Genomic DNA, 16,061 nt, shown 5'->3' on the forward strand with positions numbered 1-16,061 from the left:
CCGTTCCATACGCCTCGTACACACGCTGCTCCACACATCTCATACACCCACGGGTCCGCCCTGGACGCCTCGTACACACATGGGTCCGCTCCATACGCCTCGTATACACGCGGCTCCGCACGCCTCGTATACCCGCGGCCCCACTCCGTACGCCTCGTACACCCGCGGCCCCGCTCCGTACGCCTCGCACACCCGCGGCCCCGCTCCGTACGCCTCGTACACGCGCAGCCCCGCTTCGTACACCTCGTACACGCGCGGCTCCTCTCCGTACACCTCCTACACGCGCGGCTCCTCTCCGTACACCTCATACACGCGCGGCTCCGCTTCATACACCTCATACACACACGGCTCCGCTCCGTACGCCTCGTACACACACGGCTCTGCTACATCCACACTGTAAACCCCTCCTGACCCCACACATAAACTTCCCCTCATCCAGCACCATGACAACCAGCACAGCAGAGTCCTGCATCCACTGAGGCCCCTGATCATGTGACCCCTGACTCCTCCCCTCCTGTGACCTCATCACAGGTCCTGTGCGCACAGAACAGCCATATATGTGGTGGCGGCTCTGCAGGTGGAGGTATGTGGAGACCCCTTAGTGACCACCAATACATCTTCTTACTGACCTGAGATGTAAGTGAATCCGGTGACGGGTGGAGATGCTGCAGTTGTCGGCTGTGCACTATAGCTGACTCCCTGCTTCATCAGTCACGATCAGTGTTGGCACCGACTTTGGCCGTTTCAATCCTTAGATGCTGCTGTCAGTAGTGACTATGGCATCTAGATGGTTAACCGAGTGCAAGGGGGGGGCTCCCTCTTTAACCCCATGGGCATCCTGAGATCATGATTGTGTGGTCCTGATGGCAATTCACGGCCAACTATTGGCCTCCGAGTCTGCCGGTTATAGTGACCTGTCCAGAAGTTAGCAACATTTAGGTGGCAAAAATAACATTTTTCTCTCCTGTCATTCCATTTTGTATAATTCCTGAAAAGCACCTGAAGGGTTAATAAACGACCTGACAGCAGTTTTGAATATGTTGAGTGGCGCTGTTTTCCAATAAAAAAGGACCCTCAAAGTCCCTTCAAAACTGAATAGGTCTCTAAAAAAATAAGTTTTATAAATTCCCTTGAAAAAATTAAAAATGACTGCTCCATTATTAAACCTAAAATGCGAACAAAATAAAACAACATTTTACAAATGGTGCTGATGTAAAGCGACATGAAGGAAATATGATTTATTAATGTTTTTGAAAATTGCAAATAGTTTGAAAATTTTGGTCAAATTTCTGATATTTTTATAAATAAACACGAAACATATCAATCTAAATTTTCCACTATCATAAAAACATAATATGTCACGATAAAACAATCTCAGAATCAGTGGGATCCGGTGAAACGTTCAGAGTTATTACCACATAAAGTGACACTGGTTAGATTTTTAAGAAATTTAGCTTATCATTAAGGGGTTAATCTCTTGGGGAGGTTAATATGGAGTCTTAACAGTCTCCTGACCGCCCATTGATTTTAAACTTCCTGGAGGTCCACATATCAATCTGCAATAACGTTCTAAAATGTCTATGCTGGAGCAGGGAGTCAGTGGTCGTAGATAGCCGGAATCCGTGTAGAGAAGGAGTATTACCATCTCTGCCTTTCTGCTCACTGTAAACTGATTGGGAGAGACTGACAGCTCTTCCTTTTCCCGTCATTTAATCACCATGTTCCCAGGAGGGAGCAGGAGATGCTACACACCTAGATCAGCTCTGTTGTGCATGGCTAATATACAAGCCTCTGGGATGACATCCAAGCGCAGTCCTATGTTTCACATGCACCTATAGACTTGTATGGGTGCACGTGAGCAGAGTCTCACAGCCAATCGCAGCATGCTATTATTGTTCTCACAGATCTGAGCTGCCCCATAGAATAACACTGGTCCGAGCGCTATGCGATAAAAAAATCGCAGATCTGAGCTGCCCTATAGAATAACATTGTGCCGAGTGCAGTCTGATGTTTCACACGCACTCGTAGACTTATATTGGTCCGTGTGAGCCAAGATTTACAGCATGCTGCGATTGTTTTTGCAGATCTGAGCTGTCCCATCGAATAACATCAATCCAAGTGCTAAGCGATAAAACATCACATAGCACTCAGCCATGTTATACGATCTATGTGAGCGAGCCCTAAATGTAATTTACCCAAAGGCCTTCTAAGAGGCACAATGTGTGAAATAAATGAAGGGAAAAAAGTTTTAAAAAGCCAGAAAAAGGTAAATAAATGAAGAAACAAAAAGTCACTGCCATTCTGAATCGAAAATAAGACCTATTGACCGATACATAAAAATAATTGTTACAGAAAAAAAGGACACAATTAATGTATTTTGTGCTCCTTTTTCCATGCTTTCCCCAGATACCAGAAAAAAGAAAAATATATATAAAAGTGTGTGTGTGTGTGTATTAGGCCCTTGTATCACGTAAAAAAAAAAGAGGCAAACACTATTTAAATATCTGAGCGACAAAAAACGTTATAGTTCTTAACACAAACGAAAAAAAAATACCTGGTTGTGAATAGAGGAAGATGGGGTCATCTTAAAATAGTTAAGTCCAAAAAATATTTTTTTCACATTTATTTTCTATTGTTGTGACTTATTAGTTGATTTTTGTGAGAGGTTGTACTTAGCCGTACTTTACAGGGGCGGAAATCAGTGCAAATAAAAGTTTTTAAAAGATCGAAAAAAATAAAATAAAATCAGAATCACCATCTTTTTACATAATTAAAAATAAAAGGATTAAAAAATAAACATACAAACATACTGTATTTGCTATCGTTGTGTCAGTAACTGTCCGATCTAACAATCGATCAGCTATCATGTCACAGGGCATCAACACAGTGACTGAGGAAGCTGGGTCGCTTTTTTAGTCTGATGTTGCTGTCCATGTTGCTTTTCCGTTCCCAAGACTTTGAATGGAGCAGCAGCAGCAAGCACACTCATCCCCTATTCACTACGATCTATCTGACCCTGAACTGACTGTACCAATTACTGAAAAGACCAATTACCTGGATGCCTAATAAACCTTTGCTATTTACTGCCAACACACGGGTGAGACCCTCCTACCAAACACCTTTTTAGACTGTACAGAAACACTGACCATGTGGAAGCCACCATATTACCTCTCTTATTATCGTCAGTAATTTTATTATTACACAAGATCCTTTATGATTTTCCATCAACTCATCTTCCCATTCAGGTCCCTACAATATCGGATCCTGTCCGTGGAGATCTTCAATATTAACAGAATTTTCTGATTTACCCATCAAGAATGGATAGGGACAGGGACAAGATGGTGGAGAGGATATTACACCTCACCCTAGAGATCCTATTCCGGCTTACTGGAGAGGTGAGAGATTCTGATGACGTCACATTACATCATTCTTATATATGGGAATAACAGATGGACAGAACTGGAGAGGTGAGGACTCTGGAAATGTCTGTAGTGAAATTTATTAATGTGTTTCTTCATAACCAGGATTACACAGTAGTGAAGAAGACCTCTAGTGAGCGCTGTCAGGCCCCTGTGTCTGAGGGATGGGGAAGAACCCTGAGCCCAATCACGAGGCCTCCATCTCACCCCCTGATACATGAGGACATCAATGACCAGAAGATCCTAGAATTCACCTACAAGATGATTGAGCTGCTGACTGGAGAGGTGACACTGCTGGGATTGCTGGGGCTTTATACAGTAATGCTATGACGGGATCGGGGGATGACAGTATCATTGTATGTGTCAGGTTCCTATAAGGTGTCAGGATGTCGCCGTCTATTTCTCCATGGAGGAGTGGGAGTATTTAGAAGGACACAAAGATCTGTACAAGGACGTCATGAAGGAGGTTCCCCAGCCCCTCACATCACCAGGTAATACACAGGGCTAAATACACACGGCCTATAATTATCTGTATGTAAAGAATGAATTCACATTTTTTCAAAGCCCTGGCTGATGCATTGAACTGGCTTGCAACCCTGGCTTGGTAGCATGAATGCATGGGTGGCTCCACGGTACAACCCACCTAGAATTTAATTTCTATCCCAAGAAATTCTAATTACTGCACAATATTTCCTCTACTTTTCTGGTCAAAACTGATAGTAGCTCCAATGGTCTATAATAAATTACCACAACTCAGGTTTAGTGTTAGAGCTCTCCTCCATACATGTGTTATTTTTAGGGCTATGGTTTGTTTTTACTACATACTGTATTTGTCTTTGAGGAAAGACAGAATAATCAGTTTTTGTGATTGTTCTAGTGGATATTGTGAAACTCAGAGAGAGTGTTTCAGGAGCTTCAAAGTTTCGAAGAGTGGAAGCTGTTCTAGCTTTAAAGTGTTGACCACTTTAATATTAATACCTATAGATTTAGAAATGAATGAATTTAGTAACTAGTGGTGAAACATCTCTTGGTGATTATATATGCGGCATGTTAGCCCTTGGCAACCAAAACTAAACTACACTATGTCAACAAAAGTATTCCTCTCCACATTCATGGCTTTTATGACATTTAATTCTAAATCTATAGTTATTAATATTAAAGTGGTCAACACTTTAACCGCTTCCCGACCGCCCACTGTAGATAAACGTCCGCGCTGCCTGGGCTCTGTGCAGCGCAGACGTTTAAAAACGGTGGGTGGTCCCGCAGCGCTCAGGACCCCCAGGGCCCCGCAAGCTCTGCGGGAGCGGTGCAGAGCGATAGCTCTGACAGGGAACATCATCGGGACCTGATTGGATCAGGTCCCAGTGATGTTAACCCTTTGCTGTCTTCTATATGCCGCGATCTATAGTGATCGCGGCATATAGAAGACAGCAGGAGGAGAGGGGGTCGTCCACTTACCTCTCCGACGGCCCCCTTATACCTTCCAGGACCTGACGTTGCTATGGCAGCTGGAGGTCACATGACCGCCTCCAGATCTGCCATATATGGTGTCCTGCCTGGCTCAGCCTGCAGCTGAAGACAGGCAGGAGACTGACTGTGAAACAGTCAGGGAAGATCTCATGTAATGTAATAAATGTCTATTACATTACATGAGATCAGTGATCAGAAAAATAAAAATTAATGTCCCATACAGGGACTAAGTAAAAATGTAAAAAAAAAAAGTAAAAAAAAATGTTTTTGAACTGTTAAAAAAAAAAATACAAAATAAATAAAAATAAATAAATAAAATATTAAACCGATAAATCCGTATATTTATGCAAAAATAAAAAAAGTACACATATTTGGTATCACCGCGTCCGAAACAACCCGAGCTATAAAACTGTCACACTAATTAACTCCTTCTGTGCACACCGTAATAAAGATAAATAAAAAACGGAGCAAAAAACTATGCTTTTTCCTCATATCGCCAAACAAAAAGTGGAAAAAAATGCGATCAAAAAGCAAAATGGAAATAAAAATGGTACCGCTGAAAACGTCATCTTGTTCCGTAGAAAACAAGCCACCATACAGCTCCATCAGCCGAAAAATAAAAAAGTTATACCTCTCAGAATAAAGCAATGCAAAAAAAATATTTTTTCTATAAAATGGTTTTATTGTGTAAAAGCGCCAAAACATAAAAAAATACAGTAAGTGTAATATCGCTGTAAACGTACTGACCCGAAGAATAATGCTGCCTGATCACTTTTACCACACGCAGAACGGCATAAAAAAAACCTCAAAAAACAATTCCTGAATTGTTGGTTTTTGTTAATTTTACCTCCCAAAAAACGGAATAGAAAGCGATCAAAAAATGTCACGTACCGAAAAATGGTACTAATAAAAATGTCAACTCGTCCCGCAAAAAACAAGCCATCACATGACTCTGTCGGCCAAAATCTGGAAAAATTATAGCTCTCAAAATATGGCGATGCAAAAACTAGATTTTGCAAAAAAAAGCGTCTTTTAGTGTGTGACAGCTGTCAGTCATAAAAACCCGATATAAATCTGGTATCTCTGTAATCGCACCGACCCAAAGAACAAAGTAATCTAATCAGTTATATCACACTAGGAACGGCGTAAAAAATAAATAAAACCAATTCTTCACCTGCTACTGATTAGTTTATTATGTCTCCCAAAGATCGCAGTAAGGCGCAGAGCCTTACATTTATCCTGCGCTCTGCGCTGAGCACTTACCCCAGAGTTTCCGTGTAAATCTCTGAAATATGTGATTTAGCCGGAACCCATGACGGAAGATTCCCTGTAATGAGGCAGATATAGGCCACTGTGGATGCCGTCTGGCCTGGGATCCCACGGTGTCATTTGTTTTAGGCGTGCATAAAAGTGCGGTTGGCCACAGTTTTGTGCACTTCTGAAAAAAAGGACACCGCTAAACAGAGGCCAGACGGAGTCCAGAGTAACTCTGCTGCCTCATTACAGTGAATGGATCCCGCAGGGGTTTCATCTGAATTACATCACTTGGAAATGTAGATGGAAACCCCGATGTAAGTGCTCAGCCTAGAGCGCCGGATAAATGTTACGTAAAATGTTCCCAATAAAAGCTTCAACTCAGTCCTCAAAAAAAGCTAGTCCCCACTCAGGTCCGTCATCTGTTAAAAATATAAGGGACTTCCAAGTTACTGGTAGCAGAAAGGCTCTGGAAAAGTGAAATGACCCTTGCCCCCCAAAAGAAATTCAGAAAATTTTGTGCTCCCAAATCCAAATGCCTATTCTACAATAATTTGTTCTCCAATTGTCAAATAGTACTCCGTCCCCCCCAGATCTCGCCGTATGGCTGAGCGGTACGATACAGCCACATATGGGGTATTGACACTTTTAGAAGAAATTGTGTGACACATTTCGGCACCATTTTTACCCATTGCCCTGAGTGAAAATGTAAAATCTGAGGGTAAAACATTTTTTTGTGGTAAAAATATAATTATGCTTTTTTCACTGCCCAATGGTATAAATTTAAAAATTAAAAAATACTCACTACTTCCCTAGATGAATTCCTTGAGAGGTGTAGTTTACAAAATGGGGTCACTTGTGGGGGTTTCTGCTGTTTCGGCATGTCAGCGACTCTTCAAATGTGACATGGTGTCTGCAACCTATCCCAGCCAACATAGCGCTCCTTTCTCTTCCGAACCCTGCCGTACACCAAAGCAGTGGTTTTCCCCCACATATGGGGTATCGGCGTACTGAGGAGAAATTGCACAACAAATTTCATGGTGCAATTTATCCTGTTACCCTTATGATAATGCAAAATTAGGGAATGAAAAACATTTTTTGTGGGAAAAATGTGAAAATTTTATTTTTACGGCTCAATATTATAAACTTCTGTGAAGCGGCTGAGGGTGCAAGGTGCTCACCACACATCTAGATAAGTTCCCTAAGGGGTCTAGTTTCCAAAATGGTGTCACTTGTGGGGGGTTTCCACTGTTTAGGCACATCAGGGGCTCCCCAAATGCAACATGGCATCCGCTAATTATTCGAACAAATTTTACATTCAATTAGTCAAATGGCGCTCCTTCCCTTCCAAACCCTGCCGTGCGCCCAAACAGTGGTTTGCCTCCACATATGGGGTATCAGCGTGTTCAGGAGAAATTGCACAACAAATTTCATGGTGCAATTTTTCCTATTACCCTTATGATAATGCAAAATTAAGGGATGAAAAACGTTTTTGTAGGAAAAATGTGAAAATTTTATTTTTACAGCTCAATATTATAAACTTCTGTGAAGCACCTTGGGGTTCAAGGTGCTCATCACACATCTAGATAAGTTCCCTAAGGGGTCTAGTTTCCAAAATGGTGTCACTTATGGGGGGTTTCCACTGTTTAGGAACATCAGGAGCTCTCCAAACGCAACATGGCGTCTGTTAATTATTCAGACAAATTTTACATTCAAAAAGTCAAATGGCGCTCCTTCCCTTCCGAACCCTGCAGTGCGCCCAAACAGTGGTTTTCCCTCACATATGGGGTATCAGCGCGCTCGAGAGAAATTGCACAAAAAAATTTGGAGTCCATTTTTTCCTGTTACCCCTGTTAAAATAAAAAAAATTGGGTCTAAAGTAACATTTTTGTGAAAAAAGTTAAATGTTAATTTTTTTCTTCCACATTCCAAAAATTCCTGTGAAGCACCTGAAGGGTTAATAAAGTTCTTGAATGTGGTTTTGAGCACCTTGAGGGGTGCAGTTTTTAGAATGGTGTCATTTTTGGGTATTTTCTGTCATAAAGATCCCTCAAAGTGACTTCAAATATGATGTGGTCCCTAAAAAAATGTTTTTGTAAATTTTGTTGGAAAAATGAGAAATCGCTGGTCAAATTTTAACCCTTATAGCTCCCTAACAAAAAAAATTTTGGTTCCAAAATTGTGCTGATGTAAAGTAGACTTGTGGGAAATGTTGTTTATTAACTATTTTGTGTGACATATCTCTCTGATTTAAGGGCATAAAAATTCAAAGTTTGAAAATTGCAAAATGTTCAAAATTTTCGCCAAATTTCCGATTTTTTCACAAATAAACGCAAGTGATATCGAATAAATTTTACCACTATCATGATTTACAATATGTCACGAAAAAACAATCGCAAAAACAGGCTCTGGTGCGAAGTGGTTAAAGCTATAGCGGCTTGCACTCTTTGAAACTTTGCCGCTCCTGAAATACTCTCTCTGAGTTTCACAATATCCACTAGAACAATCACAAAAAAATATTATTCTGTCTTTCCTCAAAGACAAATATAGTATGTAGTAAAAACAAACCATGTTTACTATATAATAAATGACCACAACTCAGGTTTAGTGTTAGAGCTCTCCCCTCCATACATATGTTATTTTTAGGGATATGGTTTGAATTACTACACCATTAACGATGAAGACTGTCAGGTTGGGCCACGATCATTTCAGTACTTATGTTACTGTTTATAGTCAAAGTTTTTATACTTTACACCCAGGATACTCTGGTTCAATACAATGTTTGTATGATCTTATGGCAAAGTTTCACCTTTCTGGACAGTTTTACTATTACAGTATCCAATTTGATTTTCAGAGATTCTTCTGTCTCCTGGGTAAAATAATCACTCTAGACTTTGTCACATACAAGAAGTTTTTTCTTTATTGCCTGAGCATGAAACATTAATATTATGGATAACCGGACCGAACGCCATGGTTAATCAACATACTTAATAGACAGTGTACTCCAATTTAAACACATAGCCTACAAAAATAGAGTATATACCCAGTAAAGATATGGAAAAATACAAGTAATATTAAAACAGCAAGTTTATTTGATAGAAATATTAAAAACATCTAGCAAAATAAGTACAAATAGTAGGTCACTCGGGGTGGAATACACAAAAACCTTTAATTAATATTATGTCTTGGAAGACCCCGGTCTCTTCATGTATACCACTATATTGCAACCTAATTCTACATAAATGTAGCTCCTCTAACTTGTAGAATACTTTCACTAACACTCTTGCTTTTTTTCATCTATTTTGGCCTTGAAATTGGAAAACCTTTGAAACATCAGAAATTCACAACATGCACTAGAACAATCACAAAAGTCAAATGTTGTCCATCTTTCCTCAAAGACTATCAGGATTGAAAGAGAATAACTTATATAGCCTCTCCGTCCAAGTGAGGAACAACCCATTTATAGTTTCAGGAAAACCAATGCAAGGGATCAAAATTTTTTGTTAGTTTTCACACTTCACCCATGTTACTTGCATGCTCAGTCTTCAACCCCAAGGTGTACAAAAGCTGTAAACCAGGAGTAGAACGACAGGTAAGAGGCAGGAACAAGGCTGAGGTTCGAATTCAGTTCAGAATACTCATGTCCTCCAACTTTTTCGAATTTTAAAGTGTGCATTATAAACCAGATTCTGAATATTTTTTGCATAATGTAACGCCAGAAAAGATAAGGTTATTGAGAAGTGAAGGCAAAACAAAAATAAAGATTTTGTAATGGTTTTAAAGTTATGGCACCATAATTACTAGGAAATGCGTTAATAACACAATTGTTCAATTGTTACCTATTCAAGAAGTCCCACAATGTTGATCAGAAGGAAGGGTTTCTTATGTATGCGTCTACATTTAATGAGTTTTCATTCAGGATCCACTTACACTTCTAACATTTTTGGATGTATTGGAAATGGGCTTTCATGCATTTTGTCAAGTGATGAAATAATAAGAGAAACATTACTTACCAGTCTCATCCTCTCTTGCAGTAGTGCTCCCATACTTCTTTCCAGCCTTTCAGTACTTTACTGTAACTACAATGCCCATGTGCTCCCTGCAGCAGATCACTGGCCTGAGGGTACAAGATACACCAGTCACGTGTGATACACATGCACTTTCTCCATAGCCATGACTTTTTCAGACAAGACCACAGTGCTCCTCTGTTCTTCACTTTAAGGCATTTAACTATCATTGATTGAGCGAGAGAGACACCCCATAATAGCACTAACAGGTCAGTTTATGATTCTTCAATGAAGCATTTCACGTCAAATATTGGAGACAGGAAGAGTGAATCATGAACCTATGAAGATGTTGGCTTCTATACTGAATTGAAAACTACTGGAGACTGAGTCACCTGGTGGTCTTACATTATGATCCTTGCTCAGAGGTCTGATGTTAGAATGTGAACTGTTTTGTCACCAATGTCTTAGCTATTGAATAATTGCATTTTTTCTATATGACTTTTACTTGGTGAGGACATTTTATAGAAAATCATGTTTAATGTTATTTATTCAAAAAAAATAATTGGCTTTATTCTTGGCAGATGAATGTACCAGGAGATCAGAGGGACAGCTGCTATCTTCAATTTTTAAATTGGATCACCTTGGTACCACATCAGAGGAATATGAAGAGAACCCCTCAACCTTATACAGCAAAGATATATCATATAAACCTTTTAAACAGGTCCTTTCTTCTGATTCATTACAGACTGATAAGAAAATTAAAAGGGATGATAAAAATCAAAGGACTTACGCAGGAAAGAAGTCATTTTCATGTTCAGACTGTGGGAAATATTTTAACCTGAAATCAGATCTTGTTAGACATCAGAGAATTCACACAGGAGAAAAACCTTTTTCCTGTTCAGAGTGTAGGAAATGTTTTAAGCAGAAATCACATCTTCTTATACATGAAAGGACTCACACAGGGGAAAAGCCATATTCATGTTCTGAATGTGAGAAATGTTTTACAAATAAGTCAAATCTTGTTGCACATCAGAGAAGTCACACAGGGGAGAAACCATTTCCATGTTTAGAATGTGGGAATTGTTTCAATAAGAAATCAGTTCTTCTTAGACATCAGAGAAGACACACAGAGGAGAAGCCATTTTCATGTTCAGAGTGTGGGAAATATTTTAAGCAGAAATCAAATCTTGTTACACATGAAAGAACTCACACTGGGGAGAAACCATATTCATGTTTCAAATGTGGGAAATGCTTTAATCAGAAATCACATCTTGTTATACATCAGAAAGTTCACACAGGCGAGAAGCGGTATTCATGTTCAGAATGTGGGAAATGTTACAGGGCTAAAATAGATCTTATTATGCATCAGAGAAGTCATACAGAGGAGAAGACATAACTATGTTTAGAATAATGAAAATATTTAACAACCAATCTTGTTGAACCCCAACAACTGAAACTGGGGCAAATGCATAATCATGTCCTGAATATGGAAACTGTTTTGTTGATGAAAGTCATTCTTTAAGTCTTAGTGACATCCGCTGTTCATGTATGGTGGATGTGCATACTAGGTCGAATTTAGCAGATTCATAATTAGATCCTGCTCCATGCACTGTGAATGCAGACTGTTATACAGCCATCACCAGAGTGGATCAGATCCAGCACTGATCTCTACACTTTAAACCCTTATGGGTGAAATGATTGCACAGGGAAGGAGTGTAAAAATGAGAAACCATTATCAAAACTAGAAGGTGAAAAATGTTTGACTCAAAAATCATATTTTATTGACAATAAAAAATATTATATTTGAATGGGGGGTGGTGGGAGAACTATATTCGTGCTTTTAATGTTGAATATGTTAATAAAATCAAAACAGTATTGCATTGACAATTTCACATCAATATATAACTGGTGTCAAGATGTATCACCAATTGTTACTAAATATTTCTGTGATGCTGTGTCAAAACGTGAGACATGGTAGTTAAGAGGTCCGGGATCAGATACCAAGAGAGCGCATCAAAAACAGTGGGAAAAAAAGGCTTAGTAAGGTCTTACTCCGAAGTCAGAATTGTAACAGATCAAGACAAAGAGGTTAGGCAAACGAATGGCAAAATGCAAGGTCCAAGGTCAGGCACAAAGGATCAGAAATAGTACTGGAAAAAAGGCGCACACACACCACCGAAATAAAGCTACGATTGGCAATAATCAGACACTGATAGCCAGCTAAATAGCCAGGTAATCACCTAGAACAGGAGACATCTGGAAGAAACCCAGTACGCAACTGCACTGATTGGTGTCTGGACTGTCACTCACAATACTGACAGCTCAGTACGACTCTGTCTCAGATTGGACCACTGAGCTGTCACTCACAATACTGAATGCTCAGTATGGCCTTGATTCTAAAGGGCGGCTGAGCTGTCACTCACTGCTTCCAGGACACAGTGAGTGGTGGAATCATGAAATTTCCTTTTTAAGCATGTCTGCTTCAGTTTGTGCCCATCTTTCATTATTTTTTTATAACTGTACATTTATTAAATTATTCAGTATGCATCCAGATAAACTTTAAGAAAAAGTCAAATTAAACTTAATCCAATTCAATAATATGGAATACAATCAAAATTAAGGAATAACAGTATGAAAAAGCTTACCCAAAAACTTAATACATAAAAGACATCCACATAAGACAGGATTCAGACACAAAAGGGGAGCTTATTCTAATACAGAGGTCCCCAACCTGTGTCTCGGGAGCCACATGTGGATCGCGGGCCCATGATGCTCGCGACTGTTTGCCAGCTTGGTATTTTAACACCAAGACTAGCAACAAGTTATGAACAGAAGGTCTCCAGATGGTCACCTTTGTGGCTAGCCCCGCACAGAAGAGCAGATCTGGATGTGTATATACTGGCAGGCGAGACAGGGAAGAAAGTGATACTGAGACCACACTATCAGTATTTGGTCAGTATTTTTTCTCAGCAGTGGAAGCCAAAACCAGGTGCGAAACAATCAGAGAAAAGGTATAATAAAAACAAGTGCACGAATTCTGCATTTATCACCCACTTCTGGTTTTGGCTGCCACTCCTGAGAAAAAATACTGACTGAATACTGACCAAATACTGATAGTGGGGCCGTGGCCTGATAGTCAGGCTAGGCACTTGAAGATGGATGCCATAGTGTGGCGAGTGTGTATAAAACGGGAATACCAAATGGGGGTAAAATAGGAACCCTTGGATGTAAGTATCCTGCTTATAAGGGAGGGGGACACAAGGTCTGTTTGATGCCTAAGGGGAAGCTTTGGCTAGCATCAGACTAGTCATGGTGGGTTCTAAGTGTCACTACTGTGAGTTGTTGGGGATGGATGTGGCTTGCAACCATCTCTTAGAGTTGAATGAGGATAGATAAGTATGAAAACTGATCTAGTTTATAAGCCTATTTCCAAAATCGAGATGACCATTCTTCAGTGATCTTTTTGTGTCCAATAAACCTCACATACTGTAGACCCCAGATTCAGTAATCAGAGAAAACGTATAATAGAAACAAGTCACCAATTCTGCATTTATCACCCACTTGTGGTTTTGGCTCCCACTCCTGAGAAAAAATACTGACCGAATACTGATAGTCGGGCCGTGGCCTTAAAGTGAACCTACCAGGTGACTGATGCTACATGAATTATGGGCAACATAAACCGGAGACAGGCTCCATTATTACAAATACAGCTGTGGCCAAAACTTTTGAGAGCGACAAATTTTATTTTTCACAGTTTGCTGTTTCAGTGTTTAGATCTTTTTAATTACTGGATTTTCTGTCTAACCGATTTTTGAGGAATGACCACATGTTCCTAATGAGATCAAGAGCTTTGGAATTTCCTGGCCATAGACCCAAAATTTCAACATTATGTTCACTGAGTCACTTATGTCACGATTCCGCATATAGGTGTTTCTGGAAGCAGTGACTGACAGTTCAGAAATCCAATCTAGGACGGGCATGCTGAGCTATCAGTATGGTGATGGACAGCTCAGCCATCCTATTGGAGGCTGGAGCGTGCTCAGCTGTCAGTATGTTGAGTGACAGTTCAGCCGTCCAATCAGGGCCTGGACGTTCCGGGGCTTCCTCCATGTGTCTGAAATTTGAGTGATTACCTGGCTATTTAGCTCGCTCTGTTCTCTATGTTCCTGTATTTGATCTTTGCTGCCAGACCTTGGCCTTTACCTTGGCTAACCGTTTGCCTAGTCCTTTTGTCTTGACCTGCTACCTTCCCGGAATTCTGATCTTGGACTGCTACCTGATTATGCCTTAGCCTTATCACTTTATTTATGATGAGCCTTCTTGGTATCTGACCCCAGAACTATTGACTACCCAGCCTCACGGTTTGTCCATGAGTAGATACTAGCGTCACAACTTAGCTATCACTTTTCCCAGAGTCAGACGTTCTAGCCTATTCGGGAATATCTTAATATACAGGTGCATCTCACAAAATTAGAATATCATCAAAACGTTCATTTATTTCAGTTCTTCAATACAAAAAGTGAAACTCATATATTATATAGAGTCATTACAAACAGAGTGATCTATTTCAAGTGTTTATTTCTGTTAATGTTGATGATTATGGCTTATAGACAATGAAAACACAAAAGTCATTATCTCAGTAAATTAAAATAATTAACAAAAACACCTGCAAAGGCTTCCTAAGTGTTTAAAAAGGTCACTTAGTCTGTTTCAGTTGGCTCCACAATCATGGGGAAGACTGCTGACTTGATAAATATCCAGAAGGCAGTCATTGACACACTCCACAAGGTCCCAGAGTTACAATTTTCATTTGGAAATCAAGGTCCCAGAGTCTGGAGGAAGAGTGGAGAGGCACACAATCCAAGCTGCTTGAGGTCTACGGTGAAGTTTCCACAATCAGTGATGGTTTGGGGAGCCATGTCATCTGCTGGTGTAGGTCCACTGTGTTTTATCAAGACCAAAGTCAGCGCAGCTGTCTACCAGGAAATTTTAGAGCACTTCATGCTTCCCTCTGCGACAAGCTTTTTGGAGATGGAAATTTTATTGTCCAGCAGGCCTTGGCACCTGTCCACACTGCCAAAAGTACCAATGCCTGGTTTAAAAACAACAGTATCACTGTGCTTGATTGGCCAGCAAACTCGCCTGACCTTAACCCCATAGAGAATTTATGGGGTATTGTCAAGAGGAAGGTGAGAGGCACCAGACCTAACAATGCAGACGAGCTGAAGGCGGCTATCAAAGCAACCTGGGCTTCTGTAACACCTCAGCAGTGCCACAGCCTGATCGCCTCCATGCCACGCCACATTGATGCAGTAATTGATGCAAAAGGACCCCCGACCAAGTATTGAGTGCATTTACTGAACATACATTTCAGTAGGCCAACATTTCGGATTTTAAAAACATTTTTCAAGCTGTTGTTATAAAGTATTCTAATTTACTGAGGTAATGACTTTTGTGTTTTCATTGGCTGTAAGCCATAATCATCAACATTAACAGAAATAAACACTTGAAATAGATCACTCTGTTTGTAATGATTCTATATAATATACGAGTTTCAGTTTTTGTATTGAAGAACTGAAATAAATTGACTTTTTGATGATATTCTAATTTTGTGAGATGCACCTGTAGATGTCTCCGTTTAAACCACCATGTAGAGATGTCAGCTTCTCCACATTATAGGACATCGGCAACACCAATGTCTATAAGACAAAGTGTGAGTGTGACCTAAGGATTGAATGTGTTTTATTCACATACAGGTGCATATCACTAAATTAGAATATCATTAAAAAGTTAATTTATTTCAGTTCTTCAATACAAAAAGTGAAACTCATATATTATATCGAGTCATTACAAACAGAGTGATCTATTGCAAGTGTTTATTTCTGTTAATGTTGATGATTATGGCTTACAG

General features: G+C 40.0%; 1 protein-coding gene across 2 annotated transcripts; it reads left to right on the forward strand.

The window, feature by feature from the left end:
- Positions 1-497: 497 nt before the first annotated feature.
- LOC141271808 (uncharacterized) lies at positions 498-14,594 on the forward strand. 2 transcript variants are annotated; one of them, XM_073681979.1, is made up of 5 exons: positions 498-583; positions 3,246-3,395; positions 3,525-3,704; positions 3,787-3,910; positions 10,732-14,593. In XM_073681979.1, the coding sequence occupies exons 2-5, from the start codon at positions 3,318-3,320 to the stop codon at positions 11,544-11,546; spliced, it is 1,197 nt and encodes a 398-aa protein (XP_073538080.1). In that variant the 5' UTR covers positions 498-583; positions 3,246-3,317; the 3' UTR covers positions 11,547-14,593. The 2 variants fall into 2 exon arrangements, with proteins under 2 accessions (XP_073538080.1, XP_073538081.1); XM_073681980.1 differs by having other exon boundaries at positions 525-636; positions 10,732-14,594.
- Positions 14,595-16,061: the final 1,467 nt, after the last annotated feature.

Source organism: Phyllobates terribilis, unplaced genomic scaffold, assembly GCF_046119375.1.
Source record: "Phyllobates terribilis strain yellow unplaced genomic scaffold, ASM4611937v1 Scaffold_5__5_contigs__length_657084704, whole genome shotgun sequence".
Classification (NCBI taxonomy): Eukaryota; Metazoa; Chordata; class Amphibia; order Anura; family Dendrobatidae; genus Phyllobates; species Phyllobates terribilis.